At 46.4% G+C, this 25,664-nt stretch overlaps 1 protein-coding gene across 4 annotated transcripts in view; it reads left to right on the forward strand.

Moving 5' to 3' along the window:
- LOC110536406 (tight junction protein ZO-2) overlaps positions 1-25,664 on the forward strand; it is a 204,471-nt gene that overhangs the window by 67,990 nt on the left and 110,817 nt on the right. The window contains exon 1 of one of the 4 annotated variants that reach the window (XM_036936387.1): positions 24,371-24,714. The exons of the other annotated variants lie outside the window; for them this stretch is intronic. Within the exon in view, the coding sequence (XP_036792282.1) occupies positions 24,655-24,714 (60 nt within the window). The 5' untranslated portion in view covers positions 24,371-24,654. Of the gene's footprint in view, positions 1-24,370; positions 24,715-25,664 lie in introns of those variants that run through there. 4 annotated transcript variants of the gene reach the window in all.

The following is a 25,664-nucleotide window of genomic DNA, read 5'->3' on the forward strand; positions in this document are numbered from 1 at the left end:
ACTATAACTGGTCCTCTGTCTGGAGATACAACTCACCACTATAACTGTCCCTCTGTCTGGAGATACAACTCACCACTATAACTGTTCCTCTGTCTGGAGATACAAACCACCACTATAACTGTTCCTCTGGAGATACAACTCACCACTATAACTATTTCTCTGGAGATACAACTCACCACTATAACTGGTCCTCTGTCTGGAGATACAACTCACCACTATAACTGTCCCTCTGTCTGGACATACAACTCACCACTATAACTGTCCCTCTGTCTGGAGATACAACTCACCACTATAACTGTTCCTCTGGAGACACAACTCACCACTATAACTGTTCCTCTGTCTGGAGATACAACTCACCACTATAACTGTTCCTCTGGAGATACAACTCACCACTATAACTGGTCCTCTGTCTGGAGATACAACTCACCACTATAACTGTCCCTCTGTCTGGACATACAACTCACCACTATAACTGTCCCTCTGTCTGGAGATACAACTCACCACTATAACTGTTCCTCTGGAGATACAACTCACCACTATAACTGTTCCTCTGTCTGGAGATACAACTCACCACTATAACTGTTCCTCTGGAGATACAACTCACCACTATAACTGTTTCTCTGGAGATACAACTCACCACTATAACTGTCCCTCTGTCTGGACATACAACTCACCACTATAACTGTCCCTCTGTCTGGAGATACAACTCACCACTATAACTGTTCCTCTGGAGACACAACTCACCACTATAACTGTTCCTCTGGAGATACAACTCACCACTATAACTGTTCCTCTGTCTGGAGATACAACTCACCACTATAACTGTTCCTCTGGAGATACAACTCACCACTATAACTGTTTCTCTGGAGATACAACTCACCACTATGACTGTTCCTCTGTCTGGAGATACAACTCACCACTATAACTGTTCCTCTGGAGATACAACTCACCACTACAACTGTTCCCCTGGAGATACAACTCACCACTATGACTGTTCCTCTGTCTGGAGATACAACTCACCACTATGACTGTTACTCTGGAGATACAACTCACCACTATGACTGTTCCTCTGGAGATACAACTCACCACTATAACTGTTCCTCTGTCTGGAGATACAACTCACCACTATAACTGTTCCTCTGTCTGGAGATACAACTCACCACTATAACTGTTCCTCTGGAGATACAACACCACTATAAATGTTCCTCTGTCTGGAGATACAACTCACCACTACAGTGCCTTGCGAAAGTATTCGGCCCCCTTGAACTTTGCGACCTTTTGCCAGATTTCAGGCTTCAAACATAAAGATATAAAACTGTATTTTTTTGTGAAGAATCAACAACAAGTGGGACACAATCATGAAGTGGAACGACATTTATTGGATATTTCAAACTTTTTTAACAAATCAAAAACTGAAAAATTGGGCGTGCAAAATTATTCAGCCCCCTTAAGTTAATACTTTGTAGCGCCACCTTTTGCTGCGATTACAGCTGTAAGTCGCTTGGGGTATGTCACTATCAGTTTTGCACATCGAGAGACTGAAATTTTTTCCCATTCCTCCTTGCAAAACAGCTCGAGCTCACTGAGGTTGGATGGAGAGCATTTGTGAACAGCAGTTTTCAGTTCTTTCCACAGATTCTCGATTGGATTCAGGTCTGGACTTTGACTTGGCCATTCTAACACCTGGATATGTTTATTTTTGAACCATTCCATTGTAGATTTTGCTTTATGTTTTGGATCATTGTCTTGTTGGAAGACAAATCTCCGTCCCAGTCTCAGGTCTTTTGCAGACTCCATCAGGTTTTCTTCCAGAATGGTCCTGTATTTGGCTCCATCCATCTTCCCATCAATTTTAACCATCTTCCCTGTCCCTGCTGAAGAAAAGCAGGCCCAAACCATGATGCTGCCACCACCATGTTTGACGGTGGGGATGGTGTGTTCAGCTGTGTTGCTTTTACGCCAAACATAACGTTTTGCATTGTTGTCAAAAAGTTACATTTTGGTTTCATCTGACCAGAGCACCTTGTGGCTTGTGGCAAACTTTAAACGACACTTTTTATGGATATCTTTAAGAAATGGCTTTCTTCTTGCCACTCTTCCATAAAGGCCAGATTTGTGCAATATACGACTGATTGATGTCCTATGGACAGAGTCTCCCACCTCAGCTGTAGATCTCTGCAGTTCATCCAGAGTGATCATGGGCCTCTTGGCTGCATCTCTGATCAGTCTTCTCCTTGTATGAGCTGAAAGTTTAGAGGGACGGCCAGGTCTTGGTAGATTTGCAGTGGTCTGATACTCCTTCCATTTCAATATTATCGCTTGCACAGTGCTCCTTGGGATGTTTAAAGCTTGGGAAATCTTTTTGTATCCAAATCCGGATTTAAACTTCTTCACAACAGTATCTCGGACCTGCCTGGTGTGTTCCTTGTTCTTCATGATGCTCTCTGCGCTTTTAACGGACCTCTGAGACTATCACAGTGCAGGTGCATTTATACGAAGACTTGATTACACACAGGTGGATTGTATTTATCATCATTAGTCATTTAGGTCAACATTGGATCATTCAGAGATCCTCACTGAACTTCTGGAGAGAGTTTGCTGCACTGAAAGTAAAGGAGCTGAATAATTTTGCACACCCAATTTTTCAGTTTTTGATTTGTTAAAAAAGTTTGAAATATCCAATAAATGTCGTTCCACTTCATGATTGTGTCCCACTTGTTGTTGATTCTTCACAAAAAAATACAGTTTTATATCTTTATGTTTGAAGCCTGAAATGTGGCAAAAGGTCGCAAAGTTCAAGGGGGCCGAATACTTTCGCAATGCACTATAAATATTTTGTCGAGCAATGTCAGAGCGTCGTAGAAACTCAAACAAAAGAGTGAGGAGCACCTTGAATAAATTACACAAGCGCACAATGATTATCACACGGGACGAGACCCGTAATCATCTGCACAATCCACAAGGGCACGAATTCCCAAAACACACAGCACAGGTCCTCACAGTACCAACGGACCTTGTAACAATAATCAACAGCACCGAACAGAAGGGCACAGATATACACATACAATCAGTGGGAATAGGGGACTGGTGTCCGTGATGACAGTTCCAGAGGGCTCTGTGACACTAGTGTTCCAAGTGGCCAGTGATTTCAAGTCAATGTATACAGGAAGACTTGTCATGTCCACTCACCACTCACTGACTGTGAATAAAAAATAAAGATGTCTTCTTTCCGTGTCAGTTATTAGCTGGAGGAGTGTTGTTGTGATCAGGAGGATTGCCTCTCTATTTTAGCCTTTCTATTTTTGATGGTTGAGATGAATATCAATAGGGTTGTTTTATTTTATTATGTTAGGGTTCAACCGACTGGAGTCTCTACACAACATTAAATAGGGGATTGAAGTCAGATCACCTGTTGTTTGTTACCACAGTAACTGTAGTTATGAAAAATGAACCAATTTGTTTCCTTTTTCCCTAGACCAACACTATAAGAGTAGACTATTGTCACCAAATATGTTTATTCCCTTGAGATATACTGTAACAGTGTCATTACAAAACACATTGTTGGAGAACTTTGTCTATCAGATGACATACTGTTTGATTCCCTCCCTTTTGATCTGCCAAGACGGAGAGACGGAGAGATGTGAGACAGGGAGAGAGAGAGAGACAGGGAGAGAGAGACAGGGAGAGAGAGAGACAGAGAGATGGAAAGATGTGAGACAGGGAGAGAGAGAGAAATGGAGAGAGAGAGAGGGAGAGAGAGAGACAGGGAGAGAGAGAGAGAGAGAGAGAGAGAGAGAGGGAGAGAGAGAGAGGGAGAGAGAGAGACAGGGAGAGAGAGAGAGACAGGGAGAGAGAGACAGGGAGAGAGAGAGACAGGGAGAGAGAGAGAGACAGGGAGAGAGAGAGAGACAGGGAGAGAGAGACAGGGAGAGAGAGAGACAGAGAGATGGAGAGATGTGAGACAGGGAGAGAGAGAGAAATGGAGAGAGAGAGAGACAGGGAGAGAGAGACAGGGAGAGAGAGAGACGGAGAGATGTGAGACAGGGAGAGAGAGAGAAATGGAGAGAGAGACAGGGACAGAGAGAGACAGGGAGAGAGAGACAGGGAGAGAGAGAGACAGGGAGAGAGAGAGATGAGAGACAGGGAGGGAGAGAAAGCGATAGGGAGAGAGAGAGAGAGAGACAGGGAGAGAGAGAGAGACAGGGAGAGGGAGACAGGGAGAGAGAGAGAGAGACAGGGAGAGAGAGAGAGAGAGAGACAGGGAGAGAGAGAGAGACAGGGAGAGGGAGACAGGGAGAGAGAGAGAGACAGGGAGAGAGAGAGAGAGAGAGACAGGGAGAGAGAGACAGGGAGAGAGAGAGACAGGGAGAGAGAGAGAGACAGGGAGAGGGAGACAGGGAGAGAGAGAGAGACAGGGAGAGAGAGAGAGAGAGAGAGACAGGGAGCAAGAGAGACAGGGAGAGAGAGACAGGGAGAGAGAGAGACAGGGAGAGAGAGAGATGAGAGACAGGGAGGGAGAGAAAGCGATAGGGAGAGAGAGAGAGAGAGACAGGGAGAGAGAGAGAGACAGGGAGAGGGAGACAGGGAGAGAGAGAGAGAGACAGGGAGAGAGAGAGAGAGAGAGACAGGGAGAGAGAGAGAGACAGGGAGAGGGAGACAGGGAGAGAGAGAGAGACAGGGAGAGAGAGAGAGAGAGACAGGGAGAGAGAGACAGGGAGAGAGAGAGACAGGGAGAGAGAGAGAGACAGGGAGAGGGAGACAGGGAGAGAGAGAGAGACAGGGAGAGGGAGACAGGGAGAGAGAGAGAGACAGGGAGAGAGAGAGAGAGAGAGACAGGGAGCAAGAGAGAGCGACAGGGAGAGAGAGAGAGAGACAGGAAGAGAGTGAAATGAGAGATGTGAGACAGGGAGAGAGAGAGAGAGAGAGACAGGGAGAGAGAGAGAGAGACAGGGAGAGAGAGAGACAGGGAGCGAGAGAGAGCGACAGGGAGAGAGAGAGAGAGAGAGAGACAGGAAGAGAGTGAAATGAGAGATGTGAGACAGGGAGAGAGAGAGAGAGAGAGACAGGGAGAGAGAGAGATACAGGGAGACCGAAAGACAGGGAGAGAGAGAGAGACAGGAAGACCGAGGGACAGTGAGGATATACTAGGATACATCAGCTGTTGATCTTTTAGCATTTGTATCTCTGGGCGTCACCAGTACTGTATGTATTTGTGTATTGTATTTGTGAGATTTGAATCAAACTCTTTTAAAATCAGAGATTGTGTAACAGCCTTATTCTAAAATGGATTAAATATATTTTTTTCCTCATCAATCTACACACAATAACCCATAATGTCAAAGAGAAAACAGGTTTTTATAAATGTTTGCAAATTTATTAGAAATATAATACAGAAAAACTTTATTTACATAAGTTTTCAGACCCTTTTCTATGAGACTCGAAATTGTGCTCAGGTGCATCCTGTTTCCATTGATCATCCTTGAGATGTTACTACAACTTGATTGGAGTCCACCTGTGGTACATGCAATTGATTGGACATGATATGGAAAGGCACACACCTGTCTATATAAGGTCTCACAGTTGACAGTGTATGTCAGAGCAAAAATCAAGCCATGAGGTTGAAGGAATTGAGCGGTAGAGCTCCGGGACAGGACTGTGTTGAGGCAAAGATCTGGGGAAGGGTAACAAAAAATGTCTACAGCATTGAAGGTCACCAAGAACACAGTGACCTCCATCATTCTTAAATGGAAGGAGTTTGGAATCGCCAAGACTCTTCCTAGAGCTGGCCGTCCGGCCGAACTGAGTAATCATGGTCAGGGAGGTGACCAAGAGCCTGATGGTTACTCTGACAGAGCTCCAGAGTTCCTCTGTGGAGATTGGAGAACCTTCCAGAAAGACAACCATCTCTGCAGCTCTCCACCTATCAGGCCTTTATGGTATAGTGGCCAGATGAAAGCCACTCCTCAGTAAAAGGCACGTGACAGCCCGCTTGGAGTTTGCCAAAAGATTCTCTGGTCTGATGAAACCAAGATTGGAATCTTTGTCCTGAATGCAAAGTGTGACGTCTGGAGGAAACCTGGCACCATCCCTACAGTGAAGCATGGTGGTGGCAGCATCATGCTGTGGGGATGTTTTTCAGAGGCAGGGACTGGGAGACTAATCAGGATCAAGGGAAAGATGAACAGAGCAAAGTGCAGAGAGATCCTTGATGAAAACCTGCTACAGCGCGCTCAGGACCTCAGACTGGGACGAAGGTTCACCTTCCAACAGGACAACAATGCTAAGCACACAGGCAAGACAACCAGGAGTTGCTTCGGGACAAGTCTCTGAATGTCCTTGAGTGGCCCAGCCAGAGCCTGGAACACGATCGAACATCTCTGGAGAAACCTGAAAATAGCTGTGCTACGACGCTCCCCATCCCAAGAAGACTCGAGGCTGTAATTCCTGCTGAAGGTGCTTCAACAAAGTACTGAGCAAAGTGTCTGAATACTTATGTAAATGTGATATTTACGTTTTTTTATTTGTAATAAAATCTCTAAAAACCAGTTTTTTTGCTTTGACATTATGGGGTATTGTGTGTAGATGAATCAATTTTAGAATAAGACTGTGACATAACAAAATGTGGTAAAAGTAAAGGGATCTGAATACTTTCCGACTTCAACTGTATATTTCTGGAATAACAAGTTGGTAGCCGGCCTCAATAACAAAGTTGCATTTTTCAGAGTCAAAACAGAAAGGAGGGAAGAAAGAAAGAAAGAAAGAAAGAAAGGAGGGAGGGAGGGAGGGAGGGAGGGAGGGAGGGAGGGAGGGAGGGAGGGAGGGAGGGAGGGAGGGAAGGAGACTGCTGGCTTGTTGTCGTCGATGGCCGACCTCGCCCCGGACACATTACAATGGCATTTAGCAGATTGGGAACACCATTGATTTATACTGCAGCCTGCCACACTCACAAAGAGACGCACACACACACACACACACACACACACACACACACACACACAGACACACACACACACACACACACACACACACACACACACACACACACACACACACACAAACACACACACACACACAAACACACACACACACACACACACAGCCACACACACACACACACACACACACACACAGACGTTGCATCCACTGACTCATGCAGTCCTGAGAAGGCAGAGCAGAGAGGGGACGCATATTTACAAAGCACTTCGTTTTGCAAATACGATCACTCCAAATGCATTTTCAAATCATTTATTGATATGCAGAATACAGAAGTATGAGACTGTTACAGCAACATGTCTCCTTTTCTTTTATTAAAGAAGACCAGCAGACTGCAGACAATATGGCTGAATCTCACAGGAACAGAGGATTAGTAATGTAATGACTGGGTCCATATGCAGCTACATTTTCATTACTGTATGAAGGAGGTTATGTGTAGTTTCGTTGGCAGCTTCCTTCAAACTGCACACAGAGATATACAAATGGTATCCACAAGTTCATCTGACTCTGGGGAAGTAGATGAAGGGCCTCAAAATTTCAATGTATCCCTTTAAGGTTGGGTAGGGGGGGGGATAAGGTAAGGGGTAAGGTAAGGGTTAAGGTAAGGGTTAAGGTTAGGGATAAGGTAAGGGATAAGGTAAGGGTTAAGGTTAGGGGTAAGCTAAGGGTTAAGGTTAGGGATAAGGTAAGGGATAAGGTAAGGGTTAAGGTAAGGGTTAAGGTTAGGGATAAGGTAAGGGATAAGGTAAGGGTTAAGGTAAGGGTTAAGGTAAGGGATAAGGTAAGGGTTAAGGTAAGGGTTAAGGTAAGGGATAAGGTAAGGGTTAAGGTAAGGGATAAGGTAAGGGTTAAGGTAAGGGATAAGGTAAGGGTTAAGGTAAGGGATAAGGTAAGGGTTAAGGTAAGGGTTAAGGTTAGGGGTAAGCTAAGGGTTAAGGTAAGGGATAAGGTAAGGGGTAAGGTAAGGGATAAGGTAAGGGTTAAGGTTAGGGGTAAGCTAAGGGTTAAGGTAAGGGTTAAGGTAAGGGATAAGGTAAGGGATAAGGTAAGGGTTAAGGTAAGGGATAAGGTAAGGGTTAAGGTAAGGGATAAGGTAAGGGTTAAGGTAAGGGATAAGGTAAGGGTTAAGGTAAGGGTTAAGGTAAGGGATAAGGTAAGGGTTAAGGTAAGGGTTAAGGTTAGGGGTAAGCTAAGGGTTAAGGTAAGGGTTAAGGTAAGGGGTAAGGTTAGGGGTAAGGTAAGGGTTAAGGTAAGGGGTAAGGTAAGGGATAAGGTAAGGGGTAAGGTAAGGGTTAAGGTAAGGGTTAAGGTTAGGGGTAAGCTAAGGGTTAAGGTAAGGGTTAAGGTAAGGGGTAAGGTTAGGGGTAAGGTAAGGGTTAAGGTAAGGGTTAAGGTTAGGGGTAAGCTAAGGGTTAAGGTAAGGGTTAAGGTTAGGGGTAAGGTAAGGGATAAGGTAAGGGATAAGGTAAGGGTTAAGGTAAGGGTTAAGGTAAGGGTTAAGGTTAGGGTTAAGGTTAGGGTTAAGGTTAAGGTTAGGGTTAAGGTAAGGGTTAAAGTAAGGGTTAAGGTTAGGGGTAAGGTAAGGGATAAGGTAAGGGATAAGGTAAGGGTTAAGGTAAGGGTTAAGGTAAGGGTTAAGGTTAGGGTTAAGGTTAGGGTTAAGGTTAGGGTTAAGGTTAGGGGTAAGCTAAGGGTTAAGGTAAGGGTTAAGGTAAGGGTTAAGGTTAGGGTTAAGGTTAGGGTTAAGGTTAAGGTTAGGGTTAAGGTAAGGGTTAAAGTAAGGGTTAAGGTTAGGGTTAAGGTAAGGGTTAAGGTAAGGGTTAAGGTTAAGGTTAGGGTTAAGGTAAGGGTTAAGGTAAGGGTTAAGGTTAGACATGGAGTTAACTAAACACCATCCAGAATCCTTTCAGCGTCTCCCGGCTGTATATACACTCACTGCAAATCAAATACAAACCCTCCAAATACAACCCCACCTGATTGCCAAAATCCTGAAGTATCCCTTTAACTCTCACTGTAACCAATTTAAATACCTATGACCTATTGGATCTGTTGGTTGATGCACTGCCTATTTGATTGGAGGATGTTTGTAGCTGTTTTTGTCCTGGCCAGCCTCCTGGCTGGTCCGAATGCACTTCATCTTATTATTATGACTGCATAATATGGAAGAGACACCCTTCCTATTCTCTCTCACTTTCTTTCTCTCTCTCTCTCTCTCTCTCTCTCTCTCTCTCTCTCCCTTTCTCTCTCCAGCTCCCCTCCCTCCCTCAAATAGAGAGGAGATGAAAGGCAGGGTGAATCTCTGATGGCTGCCAAAGCGCTCTGTGCTCCTCTACTCTTCCCTAGGGATCACTCCGGCATCTATTTATCCTATTTAATTAGCACATCCCAAATACCCGACACCCTGTGCTGCACTGCAGGGCAGACAGAACACATCAACCAACACAACGCTGCATTTACATTTACTAATCAATAGAAGTTATTGTACAGAGAGAGGACAGAACCCTGGGGTTTATCTGATCTGAGCACTGCTGCTGCTGCAGTGTGGGGTTCTGTTCTGAGCCAGCTCATTGTTCGTTTACTGTTTCAAAACGCCCGACAGCGTAAAAACTCAACATGAGGAATGTGGTGCAGCTTCATCCCGTTTTTCTGTGAGAGTGTCTGTTGATTTGACATGTCCTACTGTTTATAGACAGTGTCTGTTGATTTGACATGTCCTACTGTGTAGAGACAGTGTCTGTTGATTTGACATGTCCTACTGTGTAGAGACAGTGTCTGTTGATTTGACATGTCCTACTGTGTAGAGACAGTGTCTGTTGATTTGACATGTCCTACTGTGTAGAGACAGTGTCTGTTGATTTGACATGTCCTACTGTGTAGAGACAGTGTCTGTTGATTTGACATGTCCTACTGTGTATAGACAGTGTCTGTTGATTTGACATGTCCTACTGTGTAGAGACAGTGTCTGTTGATTTGACATGTCCTACTGTGTAGAGACAGTGTCTGTTGATTTGACATGTCCTACTGTGTAGAGACAGTGTCTCTCCCTCACAAGTCGGGACAACGTCTCTCTCATGTAACCATGTTTGTATAATCTATTTCTTTCTGTTTGGTTTATTAGTCATCAGTGTTGTGTTGCGTTAGTCTCTACATATTAAACGGCCTCTAATTATTTTTGAAAAGCCACCACCCATTAGTGATGTAAGTCACACACACACACACACACACACACACACACACACGTGCGCACTCACACGCACACACACGCACACACACACACACTCACACACACACACACACGTGCGCACTCACACGCACTGGTTGCTCTGATAAAGGTCGACTGATCGAAAGCTCGGCCACAATTAAACACATTTTAATCTGACTGAAACTGTACAGACACTGTTTACTGTTTCTCCAAAAGGACCATATGAAAGGAACACACGCACAGTTCAATGTTGCATCACATTGAATGAATTATGCACGTAAACAGTAATAACAGTTGATTTACACTTACACCTGTGAGATTTATAAAAACGTGGCTTAACTAATGTTTCTCACAGAGATAAATCATATCCTGAAAATATAGAATATTGTACTACGCTGTAGATTAGAATCCCCAAACTCCCTGTGCTGTGCTGCGGGGAGACAAAACACATCAACCAACACAAAGCCACACTAATCAGGATATGATTTAATGTTTCCCACACAGATATTCTATATTTCAGGATATGGTTTAATGTATTTAATGTTGCCTCCAGTATTGTCTGAGCTCTCCTTTCATGTCCTCTCCTAACCTCTAGAGGTCACCAACACAGTACAACGAACACACAGTAGCCAGTCAGACATTAACTGACCCACAGCGAACACAGAGGATGTATTTAAGAGAGAGATGTCTGTCTGCCTCTTATTAACGCAGCGGACTCCTAAGATATCTGTCAAGCACGGCCAGTCAACACAGACTAGCTTATTGCTCTCTCCTAGAGGCAGACAAACACACACACACAGTTCAGTGTGCACTGTTGATGTTTGTATTGCATGGGTGTTGTGTTGTATTCTCTACTCTCTCTGTGTTGGACACTTTGGTGTGAAAATGACAGGAAAGGTCATTGGAGTTCACTTGATAGTTGACCCACACTACCGTTCAAAAGTTTGGGGTCACTTAGAAATGTCCTTGTTTTTGAAAGAAAAACAATGTTTTTGTCCATTAAAATCACATCAAATTGATCAGAAATACAGTATAGACATTGTTAATGTTGTAAATGACTATTGTAGCTGGAAACGGCTGATTTCTAATGGAATATCTACATAGGCGTACAGAGGCCCGTTATCAGCAACCATCACTTTGTGTTCCAATGGCATGTTGTGTTAGCTAATTTATCATTTGAAAAGGCTAATTGATCATTAGAAAACCCTTTCGCAATTATGTTAGCACATCTGAAAACTGTTGTCCTGAGTAATAAACCTGGCCTTCTTTAGACTAGTTAAGTATCTGGAGCATCAGCATTTGTGGGTTTGATTCCAGGAACACTGCCTAGAAGGCCAGCTCCCTGGAGTCGCCTCTTCACTGTTGACGTTGAGACTTGTGTTTTGCTGGTACTATTTAACGAAGCTGTCAGTTGAGGACTTGTGAGGCGTCTGTTTCTCAAACTAAGCACTCTAATGTACTTTGTCCTCTTGCTCAGTTGTGCACCGGGGCCTCCCACTCCTCTTTCTATTCTGGTTAGAGCCAGTTTGGGCTGTTCTGTGAAGGGAGTAGTACACAGCTTTGTATATCTTCAGTTTCTTGGCAATTTCTCGCATGGAATAGCCTTCATTTCTCAGAACAAGAATAGACTGACGAGTTTCAGAAGAAAGGTCTTTGTTTCTGGCCATTTTGAGCTTGTAATCAAAACCCACAAATGCTGATGCTCCAGGTGCTCAACTAGTCTCCCTTTCTGTCTCTCTTTCTCTCTCTCTCTCTGTCTTTCTTTCTTTCTCTCTCTCTCTCTCTCTCTCTCTCTCTCTCTCTCTTTCTCTGTCTCTCTTTTTCTCTCTCTCTGTCTCTATTTCTCTCTCTCTCTCTGTCTGTCTCTTTCTCTCAGTCTGTCTCTCTTTCTCTCTCTCTCTCTCTCTCTCTCACACTCTCTCTCTCACTCTCTCTCAATTCAATTAAATTCAATTCAAGGGGCTTTATTGTCATGGGAAACACATGTTAACATTGACAAAGCAAGTGAGGTAGATAATATACAGTACAAAAGTGATATGAACAGTAAACATTACACATACAAAAGTTCCAAAAGAATAAAGACATTACAAATGTCATATTATATATATATAGTGTTGTAACGATATACAAATGGTTAAAGTACACAAGGGAAAATAAATAAGCATAAATATGGGTTGTATTTCCAATGGTGTTTGTTCTTCACTGGTTGCCCTTTTCTGGTGGCAACGGGACACACATCTTCCTGCTGTGATGACACACTGTGGTACTTCACCCAGTAGATATGGGAGTTTATCAAAATCGGGTTTGTTTTCAAAGTCTTTGTGGGTCTGTGTAATCTGAGGGAAATATGTGTCTCTAATATGATCATACACTTGGCAGGAGGTTAGGAAGTGCAGCTCAGTTTCCACCTATTTTTTTGTGGGCAGTGAGCACATAGTCTGTCTTCTCTTGAGAGCCAGGTCTGCCCACGACAGCCTTTCTCAATAGCAAGGCTATGCTCACTGAGTCTGTACATAGTCAAAGCTTTCCTTAATTTTGGGTCAGTCACAGTAGTCAGGTATTCTGCCACTGTGTACTCTCTGTTTAGGGCCAAATAGCATTCAAGTTTGCTCTGTTTTGTTGTTAATTCTTTCCAATGTGTCAAGTAATTATCTTTTTGTTTTCTCATGATTTGGTTGGATCTAATTGTGTTGCTGTCCTGGGGCTCTGTGGGGTGTGTTTGTGTTTGTGAACAGAGCCCCAGGACCAGCTTGCTTAGGGCTCTTCTCCAGGTTCATCTCTCTGTGGGTGATGGCTTTGTTATGGAAGGTTTGGGAATTGCTTCCTTTTAGGTGTTTGTAGAATTTAACAGCTTTTTTCTGGATTTTGATCATTAGCGGGTATCGGCCTAATTCTGCTCTGCATGCATTATTTGGTGTTCTAAGTTTTCTATGTTCTACGTTTTTTCAGAATTCTGCATGCAGAGTCTCAATTTGGTGTTTGTCCCATTTTGTGAATTCTTGGTTGGTGAGCGGACCCCAGACCTCACAACCATAAAGGGCAATGGGCTCTATGACTGATTCAAGTATTTTTAGCCAGATCCTAATTGGTATGTCACATTTTATGTTCCTTTTGATGGCAGAGAAGGTCCTTCTTGCCTTGCCTCTCAGCTCGTTCACAGCTTTGTGGAAGTTACCTGTGGTGCTGATGTTTAGGCCGAGATATATATAGTTTTTTGTGTGCTCTATGGCAACGGTGTCTAGATGGAATTTGTATTTGTGGTCCTGGTGACTGGACCTTTTTTGGAACACCATTATTTTGGCCTTACTGAGATTTACAGTAAGGTCTGACATAATCTGTGCAGAAAATCTAGGTGCTTCTGTAGGCCCTCCTTGGTTGGTGACAGAAGCACCAGATCTACAGTAAACAATAGACATTTGACTTCAAGTTCTATTAGGGTGAGGCCGGGTACTGCGGACTGTTCTAGTGCCCTCGCCAATTCGTTGATATATATGCTGAAGAGGGTGGGGCTTAAGCTGCATCCTTGTCTCACCCCATGGCCCTGTGGGAAGAAATATATATGTTTTTTGCCTATTTTAACCGCACACTTGTTGTTTTTGTACATGGATTTTATAATGTTGTATGTTTTTCCCCCAACACCACTTTCCATCAGTTTGTATAGCAGACCCTCAGGCCAAATTGAGTCGAAAGCTTTTTTGAAATCAACAAAGCATGATAAGACTTTGCCTTTGTTTTGGTTTGTTTGGTTGTCAATTAGGGTGTGCAGAGGGAATACATGGTCTGTTGTACGGTAATTTAGTACATTGTTTTCACTGAGGAAATGTACAAGTCTGCTGTTAATGATAATGCAGAGGATTTACCCAAGGTTACTGTTGACGCATATCCCACGGTAGTTATTGGGGTCAAATTTGTCTCCACTTTTGTGGATTTGGGTGATCAGTCCTTGGTTCCAAATATTGGGGAAGATGCCAGAGCTAAGGATGATATTAAAGAATTTTAGTATAGCCAATTGGAATTTGTTGTCTGCATATTTGATAATTTCATTGAGGATACCATCAACACCACAGGCCTTTTTTGGGTTGGAGGGTTTGTATTTTGTGCTGTAGTTCATTCAATGTAATTGGATAATCCAGTGGGTTCTGGTAGTCTTTAATAGTTGATTCTAAGATGTGTAATTGATCATGTATATGCTTTTGCTGTTAATTCTTTGTTACAGAGCTAAAGGGATTGGAGAAGTGGTTTACCCATACATCTCCATTTTGGATAGATAATTATTTGTGTTGTTTGTTTAGTGTTTTCCAATTTTCCCAGAAGTGGTTAGAGTCTATGGATTCTTCAATTACATTGAGCTGATTTCTGATGTGCTGTTCCTTCTTTTTCCGTAGTCTATTTCTGTATTGTTTTAGTGATTCACCATAGTGAAGGCGTAGACTCAGGTTTTCCGGGTCTATATGTTTTTGGTTGGACAGGTTTATCAATTTCTTTCTTAGATTTTTGCATTCTTCATCAAACCATTTCTCATTGTTCATTTTCTTCGGTTTTCTATTTGAGATTTTTTGATTTGACTGGGAAGTCAATATACTATCAAGATTTTCTACTGCCAAGTTTACACCTTCACTACTACAGTGGAACGTTTTATCCAGGAAGTTGTCTAAAAGGGATTGAATTTGTTGTTGCCTAATTGTTTTTTGGTAGGTTTCCAAACTACCTTCCCTCCATCTACAGCATTCTTAATATTACTCAGCTCCTTTGGCTCTGATGCCTCATGATTGAGTATTGCTCTGTTCAAGTAGACTGTGACTCTTTCTCTCTCACACACAAATACATGCTTGCACACACCACCACGAACAGCACCATGACCGCCAACAGCACACCACACACACCCACTGGTTCCCCAGCTCAGCCCCACTGGCCACCCCCAGTGCCCCCCAGCGGGCCTTGTGTTTAGCACCATCACCCCCCAGCCCTGTGTTTAGCACCATCACCCCCATCCCTGTGTTTAGCACCATCACCCCCCATCCCTGTATTTAGCACCATCACCCCCATCCATGTATTTAGCACCATCACCCCCCATCCCTGTATTTAGCACCATCACCCCCATCCCTGTATTTAGCACCATCACCCCCCATCCCTGTATTTAGCACCATCACCCCCCATCCCTGTATTTAGCACCATCACCCCCCATCCCTGTATTTAGCACCATCACCCCCCATCCCTGTATTTAGCACCATCACCCCCCAGCCCTGGCCTTGTGTTTAGCACCATCACCCCCCAGCCCTGACCCTGTGTTTAGCACCATCACCCCCCAGCCCTGGCCCTGTGTTTAGCACCATCACCCCCCAGCCCTGTGTTTAGCACCATCACCCCCCGGCCCTGGCCTTGTGTTTAGCACCATCACCCCCCAGCCCTGACCCTGTGTTTAGACCCATCACCCCCCAGCCCTGGCCTTGTGTTTAGCACCATCACCCCCCAGCCCTGACCCTGTGTTTAGCACCATCACCCCCCAGCCCTGTGTTTAGCACCATAACCCACCGGCCCTGGCCTTGTGTTTAGCACCATCACCCCCCAGCCCTGGCCCTGTGTTTAGCACCATCACCCCCCCAGCCCTGGCCCTGTGTTTAGCACCATCACCCCCCAGCCCTGGCCCTGTGTTTAGCACCATCACCCCCCCCATCCCTGGCCTTGTGTTTAGCACCATCACACCCCCAGCCCTGGCCCTGTGTTTAGCACCATCACCCCCCAGCCCTAGCCCTGTGTTTAGCACCATCACCCCCCATTCCTGGCCTTGTGTTTAGCACCATCACCCCCCCAGCCCTGGCCCTGAGTTTAGCACCATCACCCCCCAGCCCTGGCCCTGTGTTTAGCACCATCACCCCCCCAGCCCTGGCCCTGTGTTTAGCACCATCACCCCCCAGCCCTGACCCTGTGTTTAGCACCATCACCCCCTGGCCCTGTGTTTAGCACCATCACCCCCCATCCCGGCCCTGTGTTTAGCACCATCACCCCCCAGCCCTGGCCCTGTGTTTAGCACCATCACCCCCCAGCCCTGGCCCTGTGTTTAGCACCATCACCCCCCCAGCCCTGGCCCTGTGTTTAGCACCATCACCCCCCCCCCCCCCAGCCCTGACCCTGTGTTTAGCACCATCACCCCCCAGCCCTGACCCTGTGTTTAGCACCATCACCCCCTGGCCCTGTATTTAGCACCATCACCACCCCAGCCCTGGCCCTTTGTTTAGCACCATCACCCCCAGCCCTGACCCTGTGTTTAGCACCATCACCCCCCAGCCCTGGCCTTGTGTTTAGCACCATCACCCCCCAGCCCTGACCCTGTGTTTAGCACCATCACCCCCCAGCCCTGTGTTTAGCACCATCACCCACCGGCCCTGGCCTTGTGTTTAGCACCATCACCCCCCAGCCCTGGCCCTGTGTTTAGCACCATCACCCCCCATCCCTGGCCTTGTGTTTAGCACCATCACCCCCCAGCCCGGACCCTGTGTTTAGCACCATCACCCCCCAGCCCTGGCCTTGTGTTTAGCACCATCACCCCCCAGTCCTGGCCTTGTGTTTAGCACCATCACCCCCCCAGCCCTGGCCTTGTGTTTAGCACCATCACCCCCCAGCCCTGGCCCTTTGTTTAGCACCATCACCCCCCTGCCCTGACCCTGTGTTTAGCACCATCACCCCCCCAGCCCTGGCCCTGTGTTTAGCACCATCACCCCCCAGCCCTGGCCCTGTGTTTAGCACCATCACCCCCCCATCCCTGGCCTTGTGTTTAGCACCATCACACCCCCAGCCCTGGCCCTGTGTTTAGCACCATCACCCCCCCAGCCCTGGCCCTGTGTTTAGCACCATCACCCCCCAGCCCTGACCCTGTGTTTAGCACCATCACCCCCTGGCCCTGTGTTTAGCACCATCACCCCCCATCCCGGCCCTGTGTTTAGCACCATCACCCCCCAGCCCTGGCCCTGTGTTTAGCACCATCACCCCCCAGCCCTGGCCCTGTGTTTAGCACCATCATCCCCCAGCCCTGGCCCTGTGTTTAGCACCATCACCCCCCCCCCCCCCAGCCCTGCCCCTGTGTTTAGCACCATCACCCCCCAGCCCTGACCCTGTGTTTAGCACCATCACCCCCTGGCCCTGTATTTAGCACCATCACCACCCCAGCCCTGGCCCTTTGTTTAGCACCATCACCCCCAGCCCTGACCCTGTGTTTAGCACCATCACCCCCCAGCCCTGGCCTTGTGTTTAGCACCATCACCCCCCAGCCCTGACCCTGTGTTTAGCACCATCACCCCCCAGCCCTGTGTTTAGCACCATCACCCACCGGCCCTGGCCTTGTGTTTAGCACCATCACCCCCCAGCCCTGGCCCTGTGTTTAGCACCATCACCCCCCATCCCTGGCCTTGTGTTTAGCACCATCACCCCCCAGCCCGGACCCTGTGTTTAGCACCATCACCCCCCAGCCCTGGCCTTGTGTTTAGCACCATCACCCCCCAGTCCTGGCCTTGTGTTTAGCACCATCACCCCCCCAGCCCTGGCCTTGTGTTTAGCACCATCACCCCCCAGCCCTGGCCCTTTGTTTAGCACCATCACCCCCCTGCCCTGACCCTGTGTTTAGCACCATCACCCCCCCCAGCCCTGGCCCTGTGTTTAGCACCATCACCCCCCAGCCCTGGCCCTGTGTTTAGCACCATCACCCCCCCATCCCTGGCCTTGTGTTTAGCACCATCACACCCCCAGCCCTGGCCCTGTGTTTAGCACCATCACCCCCCAGCCCTGACCCTGTGTTTAGCACCATCACCCCCCAGCCCTGTGTTTAGCACCATCACCCACCGGCCCTGGCCTTGGGTTTAGCACCATCACCCCCCAGCCCTGGCCCTGTGTTTAGCACCATCACCCCCCCAGCCCTGGCCCTGTGTTTAGCACCATCACCCCCCAGCCCTGGCCCTGTGTTTAGCACCATCACACCCCCAGCCCTGGCCCTGTGTTTAGCACCATCACCCCCCAGCCCTGGCCCTGTGTTTAGCACCATCACCCCCCATTCCTGGCCTTGTGTTTAGCACCATCACCCCCCCAGCCCTGGCCCTGAGTTTAGCACCATCACCCCCCAGCCCTGGCCCTGTGTTTAGCACCATCACCCCCCCAGCCCTGGCCCTGTGTTTAGCACCATCACCCCCCAGCCCTGACCCTGTGTTTAGCACCATCACCCCCTGGCCATGTGTTTAGCACCATCACCCCCCATCCCGGCCCTGTGTTTAGCACCATCACCCCCCAGCCCTGGCCCTGTGTTTAGCACCATCACCCCCCAGCCCTGGCCCTGTGTTTAGCACCATCACCCCCCCAGCCCTGGCCCTGTGTTTAGCACCATCACCCCCCAGCCCTGGCCCTGTGTTTAGCACCATCACCCCCCCATCCCTGGCCTTGTGTTTAGCACCATCACACCCCCAGCCCTGGCCCTGTGTTTAGCACCATCACCCCCCAGCCCTGGCCCTGTGTTTAGCACCATCACCCCCTGGCCCTGTGTTTAGCACCATCACCCCCCCAGCCCTGGCCCTGTGTTTAGCACCATCACCCCCCCCAGCCCTGACCCTGTGTTTAGCACCATCACCCCCCAGCCCTGACCCTGTGTTTAGCACCATCACCCCCCAGCCCTGACCCTGTGTTTAGCACCATCACCCTCTGGCCCTGTATTTAGCACCATCACCCCCCAGCCCTGGCCCTGTGTTTAGCACCATCACCCCCCAGCCCTGACCCTGTGTTTAGCACCATCACCCCCCAGCCCTGACCCTGTGTTTAGCACCATCACCCCCTGACCCTGTGTTTAGCACCATCACCCCCTGGCCCTGTGTTTAGCACCATCACCCCCCAGCCCTGACCCTGTGTTTAGCACCATCACCCCCCAGCCCTGACCCTGTGTTTAGCACCATCACCCCCTGACCCTGTGTTTAGCACCATCACCCCCTGGCCCTGTGTTTAGCACCATCACCCCCCAGCCCTGACCCTGTGTTTAGCACCATCACCCCCTGGCCCTCTGTTTAGCACCATCACCCCCCAGCCCTGACCCTGTGTTTAGCACCATCACCCCCCAGCCCTGACCCTGTGTTTAGCACCATCACCCCCTGACCCTGTGTTTAGCACCATCACCCCCTGGCCCTGTGTTTAGCACCATCACCCCCCAGCCCTGACCCTGTGTTTAGCACCATCTCCCCCTGACCCTGTGTTTAGCACCATCACCCCCTGGCCCTGTGTTTAGCACCATCACCCCCCAGCCCTGACCCTGTGTTTAGCACCATCACCCCCTGGCCCTGTGTTTAGCACAATCACCCCCCAGCCCTGACCCTGTGTTTAGCACCATCACCCCCTGGCCCTGTGTTTAGCACCATCACCCCCCAGCCCTGACCCTGTGTTTAGCACCATCACCCCCCAGCCCTGGCCCTGTGTTTAGCACCATCACCCCCTGGCCCTGTGTTTAGCACCATCACCCCCCAGCCCTGACCCTGTATTTAGCACCATCACCCCCCTTCCCGGCCCTGTGTATGTAACAGAGTAACGCTAATGGGAAGTGAGGGAGACCTCATGCGGAACAGAGAAGGTTAGGGGGCTAACAGGAGTCCTCTGCCTGGCCTTGAGCGGTGGTCACACAAGGGACGTGCTGGCTGGTGACAATGACAACAAGGCTCCCTACTCGTGATCAAGCTAAACCGTGGGACGTCCCAACTCTGACGTTGCCTCATTTCAGTTTACATTTTAAACAGTTACGGTTAGGGTTAGGGTTAAGGTTAAGGTAAGGGTTAAGGTTAAGATTAGGGTTAAGTTTAGGGTTAAGGTTAAGGTAAGGGTTAAGGTTAGGGTTAAGGTAAGGGTTAAGGTTAAGGTAAGGGTTAAGGTAAAGGTTAAGGTAAGGGTTAAGGTAAAGGTTAAGGTAAGGGTTAAGGTTAAGGTAAAGGTTAAGGTAAGGGTTAAGGTAAGGGTTAAGGTTAAGGTAAGGGTTAAGGTTAAGGTAAGGGTTAAGGTAAGGGTTAAGGTTAGGGTTAAGGTAAGGGTTAAGGTAAGGGTTAAGGTAAGGGTTAAGGTTAGGGTTAAGGTAAGGGTTAAGGTAAGGGTTAAGGTTAGGGTTAAGGTTAAGGTAAGGGTTAAGGTTAAGGTAAGGTTAGGGTTAAGGTAAGGGTTAAGGTTAGGGTTAAGGTAAGGGTTAAGGTTAGGGTTAAGGGAAGGGTTAAGGTTAGAGTTAAGGTTAAGGTTAGGGTTAAGGTAAGGGTTAAGGTTAAGGTAAGGGTTAAGGTTAGGGTTAAGGTAAGGGTTAAGGTTAAGGTAAGGGTTAAGGTTAAGGTAAGGGTTAAGGTTAAGGTAAGGATTAAGGTTAGGGTTAAGGTAAGGGTTAAGGTTAAGGTAAGGGTTAAGGTTAAGGTAAGGTTAGGGTTAAGGTAGGGGTTAAGGTTAGGGTTAAGGTAAGGGTTAAGGTAAGGGTTAAGGTAAGGGTTAAGGTTAGGGTTAAGGTTAAGGTAAGGGTTAAGGTTAAGGTAAGGTTAGGGTTAAGGTAAGGGTTAAGGTTAGGGTTAAGGTAAGGGTTAAGGTTAGGGTTAAGGTAAGGGTTAAGGTTAGAGTTAAGGTTAGGGTGAAGGTAAGGGTTAAGGTTAAGGTAAGGGTTAAGGTTAGGGTTAAGGTAAGGGTTAAGGTTAAGGTAAGGGTTAAGGTTAAGGTAAGGGTTAAGGTTAAGGTAAGGGTTAAGGTTAGGGTTAAGGTTAAGGTAAGGGTTAAGGTTAAGGTAAGGGTTAAGGTTAAGGTAAGGGTTAAGGTTAGGGTTAAGGTTAGGGTTAAGGTAGGGGTTAAGGTTAGGGTTAAGGTAAGGGTTAAGGTTAGGGTTAAGGTAAGGGTTAAGGTTAGAGTTAAGGTTAGGGTTAAGGTAAGGGTTAAGGTTAAGGTAAGGGTTAAGGTTAGAGTTAAGGTAAGGGTTAAGGTTAGGGTTAAGGTAAGGGTTAAGATTATGGTAAGGGTTAAGGTTAGAGTTAAGGTAAGGGTTAAGGTTAGGGTTAAGGTAAGGGTTAATATTATGGTAAGGGTTAAGGTTAGAGTTAAGGTAGGGGTTCAGGTTAGGGTTAAGATTATGGTTCAAAATCAAATCAAATCAAACTTTATTTGTCAAATGCTCCGAATACAACAAGTGTAGACTCTACCGTGAAATGCTTTACTTACAAGCCCTTAAACCAACAGTGCAGTTCAAGAAGAAGAAAATATTTACCAAGTAGACTAAAATAAAAAGTCATAATAAAAAGCAACACAATAAGAATAACGAGGCTGTATACAGGGGTACCGGTACCGAGTCAGTGTGCGGGGGTACAGGTTAGTTGAGGTAATCTGTACATGTAGGTGGGGGCAAAGTGACTATGCGTAGATAACAAACAGCAAGTAGCAGCAGTGTACAAAAGGAGGGGGGAGGGGGGGTCAATGTAAATTGTCCGGTGGCGATTTTATGAATTTTTCAGCAGTCTAATGGTTTGGAGGTAGAAGCTGTTGAGGAGTCTTTTGGTCCTAGACTTGGTGCTCCGGTACCGCTTGCCATGCTGTAGTAGAGAAAACAGTCTATAACTTGGCTTACTGGAGTCTCTGACAATTAAGGTTAGGGCTAGGGTAAAGGTTAAAGTTAGGGCTAGGGTTACTATGTTGACATTTTAGTAATTTAGCACATGCTCTAATCCAGAGCCACTTACATTTAGTGCATTCATCTTGGGCAGGGACGTCCCAAGGATTCCGAATAACACTAACCATCTTCCAATATGGGAGAAACTTCCCTGCTGTTTCTATGAACATCCTGGCCTTCAGTCCCAGCCTCAGCGCCAGCGCCTGCCTGGCCCTGCCTGCACTGGGATTACACTCTGCCTGGTAAAACATGTGACTCGCGCTTGGGCTTTGGTATGCGTGGCTGTATTTAGGCTCCTTTACTTTAAATCATGTATATGTTCTGCTGATGCTATTATCTGAGGCAGGCAACCTGTGCTCCTATAGTTAAACTTTGTCATCTGTTTCTACTGTCAGATACTTTGACTGTAGCTATTCGGGAGGTATACGTTTTCTGGGGCAGGGAAGCAGCAGGTCTGTAGGGGTTTCTACCTGCAGGGTTTGGTTGGGAGGAGGGGAGGGTTGGTTGCCAGGGTTTGGTTGGGAGGAGGGGAGGGTTGGTTGCCAGGGTTTGGTTGGGAGGAGGGGAGGGTTGGTTGCCAGGGTTTGTTAACATTTTAGGTCTCACAGACAGTCACCCACACACCTACACCTACTGTACAGTAGATCCCAGGGTTAGACAAGCATCACTCTGTCTGCCCCCTTCAATAACTATAGCTCGCTCTCTTCAAACCTCTTTCTCCCTCTCTCTCTCCCTCTCCCTTTCCCTCTCTCTCTCCCCCTCTCTCCCTCTCTCCCCCTCTCTCGCTTCCTCTCTTCGACCCCCCCTTCTCTCTCCCTCTCAATTCAATTCAAGGGGCTATATTGGCATGATAAACACATGTTAACATTGCCAAAGCAAGTAAAATAGATAATAAATTAAAGTTAAACAAACAAACAATCAAAAATGAACAATAAACATTACACTCACAAAAGTTCCAAATGATTAGAGACTTTTTAAATGTTATATTATGGCTAGATAAAGTGTTGTAACGATGTGCAAATAGTTAAAGTACAAAAGGGAAAATAAATAAACATAAATATGGGTTGTATTTACAATGGTGTTTGTTCTTCACTGGTTGCCCTTTTCTTGTGGCAACAGGTCACAAATCTTGCTGCTGTGATGGCACACTGTGGTATTTCACCCAGTAGATATGAGAGTTTATCAAAATAGAGTTTGTATTCAAAGTTCTTTGGGTCAGTCACAGTGGTCAGGTATTCTGCCACTGTGTACTCTCTGTTTAGGGCCAGTTTCCTCTTTTTGTTGTTAATTCTTTCCAATGTGTCAAGTAATTATTTTTTTGTTTTCTCATGATTTGGTTGGGTCTAATTGTGTTGCTGTCCTGGGGCTCTGTGAGGTCTGTTTGTGTTTGTGAACTGAGCCCCAGTACCAGCTTGCTTAGGGGACTCTTCTCCAGGTTCATCTCTCTGTAGGTGATGGCTTTGTTATGGGAGGTTTGGGACTCGCTTCCTTTTAGGTGGTTGTAGAATTTAACAGCTCTTTTCTGGATCTCAAATATAAAATATATTTTGATTGAACACTTTTTTGGTTACTACATGATTCCATATGTGTCATTTCATCGTTTTGATGTCTTCACTATTATTCTACAATGTAGAAAATCGTTTTTTTTTAAACCCTGGAATAAGTAGGTGTGTTCAATCATTTGACTGGTACTGTACATGTAGAAATGCACATGGACACACACACATTCACGTTCACACGCACACACGCACATACGTTGCAAAGCACCTTGACACCCTTATGGAGATAAATAACAGTTATTGAATCCAATGCCCACTTACTCGACTGCCCTGCAGTCCTACCAAGGTGCATGAATCCTATAGGAGATATGCTAATTGTATAGGACTTCTACACCTGCATTGTTTTCTGTTTGGGCTTTTAAGCTGGGTTTCTGTACAGCTCCTTGTGACATCAGCTGATGTAAAAAAGGGCTTTATAAATAAATGTGATTGATTGATTGACTGGAATACCTCAAACAAAAACAAACGTTCCTGAACCAACACTTGCGCTTGACTCCTCCCTGGTCCCAGGAAAGTTCAATAGGAGACTACAGGCTGTCTCCCTCACAGGATTTAAGTTTCTTATTTTTGAATTCTGGATGTGTCGTTATAACACCGAAGCTACGGGAGATATGTAACTCGCTGTGTGCACCGAGCACTATACTTTGTGCTAAAAGGTCTATTTATAGAAACTCTGCAATCTGTGTATCACACTAGGCTTTCAAGGCCCCCAGTGAATTGATTTGATACAATTGTACTGAACTTTAGAGAACATTTTAAAATCGATGAATCCATTCCGGGAGAATCCACACTGCCAGAGAGGGGTGGAGTAAAATATTATCCGTACAAAATATATATAAACATTTTCTGTATCGGAAGACGATTACAGAAAATGGACTAATACATATGCCAGTTATTCGATCCGTTTGTAGATGCCCATTGAAGTTGATACAGAAACGGGTAACATTAGTAGACCCCCTCCCCCCGCCCCGTCTCTCTATTCATAAAGTAGTCCGGCTGGGTTGAAAGTCGCTCCTCAGTTGGCAAGAATGTTTCGGCTCCCACGGAAATCACTATAATAATTTTAAAGGAACACGGAGTCTGACGTCGGAGGAACTGCAGCGAGCTAGATGAATTTCTAGGATCACTGTCACAAGCCGTTTCATTTTAAAGACTAGGGTATAATTTAAGAGATACCAGTTCTACAAGCCATAACAAGCCACAAAACACTTGCTTTACGGATAACATAAAGCTACAGGGTTTCACAACTTCTACAGAGCAGAATGCCTGTGAAAGGAGTCGGGAAAGTGGCTGCGTATCCAAGCAAAGGCGAAAACGTCGGAGTAAGTCAACTGTAGTTTTAACAGTATAGATTGCAACTTTTAGCCTAGCCCATCTCTGTATCGTTATGCGCTGCGTCACAGGAATATGCTGTGTGCTACAGTAATAAATGTTGGATGAGTTTTACGGCCAGTGGCTGGCTATACGCTACCTTTACGGAGCAACCAATGGCGTTTACAACCGTGTGAATTCACCTGTTGATTTCCACCCTCCCGGCCAATAAGAATGACGCCTGAAGTATTGGGACACATATTTGCGTTTGCATTTGCACAGTTTATATGTCTCCGTTAGGGGCTATATAATCATATGTAGTTGACTATTCCTATTGATTTACTGTTAAATCATCTAGCCTATCTATTCCAAATGACAGCTATTGTAGGCAGCTGAGTTGAGTGTGAATAGATTGTCAATTGTGTTTATTGCCTATTTAAACGTTTTTAAGAGTTAAAAAAAAAATCGTCATTCTGTTTGAGAACTCTCACTTTGTAAAATATCGCCCTGACGCAGTCCCGGAGCGCTGTTGACAGAAACAGTGCGCACATCGGAATTATCAGTAATGGAATGGCAAAGTGAGCCAATATTTGCAGACTTCCGGAGATTATGGTTATTTAGTCTATTTCCAATACCTAGCTTCAGCATGCCGAAAATCATATCATATTTTTGTCAGGGAGAGAGTACACCACCTCATGGTACAAGATAAGAAGGCTACTATCATGCTATGTGTTATTGTCCTTAAGACACATGAAGGATTTAAAGTAGTAATGTGATGTTGTATAAATCTCTATCTAGTTGAAATATTGTGTCAACACATTCTATAATGGCTGAAGTCTCAACATCCCTCCCCTTGGCTGGTCCAGGCTGACCGCGTGCGTGCGTGTGTGTGCGCGCGCGCTCCGGTCTTTGTGTGTGTGGACGCACCCTGAAGGCTCTCTGTGCTTGGCTCATTACTGTC

This window comes from Oncorhynchus mykiss, chromosome 11 (genome assembly GCF_013265735.2).
Source record: "Oncorhynchus mykiss isolate Arlee chromosome 11, USDA_OmykA_1.1, whole genome shotgun sequence".
Classification (NCBI taxonomy): Eukaryota; Metazoa; Chordata; class Actinopteri; order Salmoniformes; family Salmonidae; genus Oncorhynchus; species Oncorhynchus mykiss.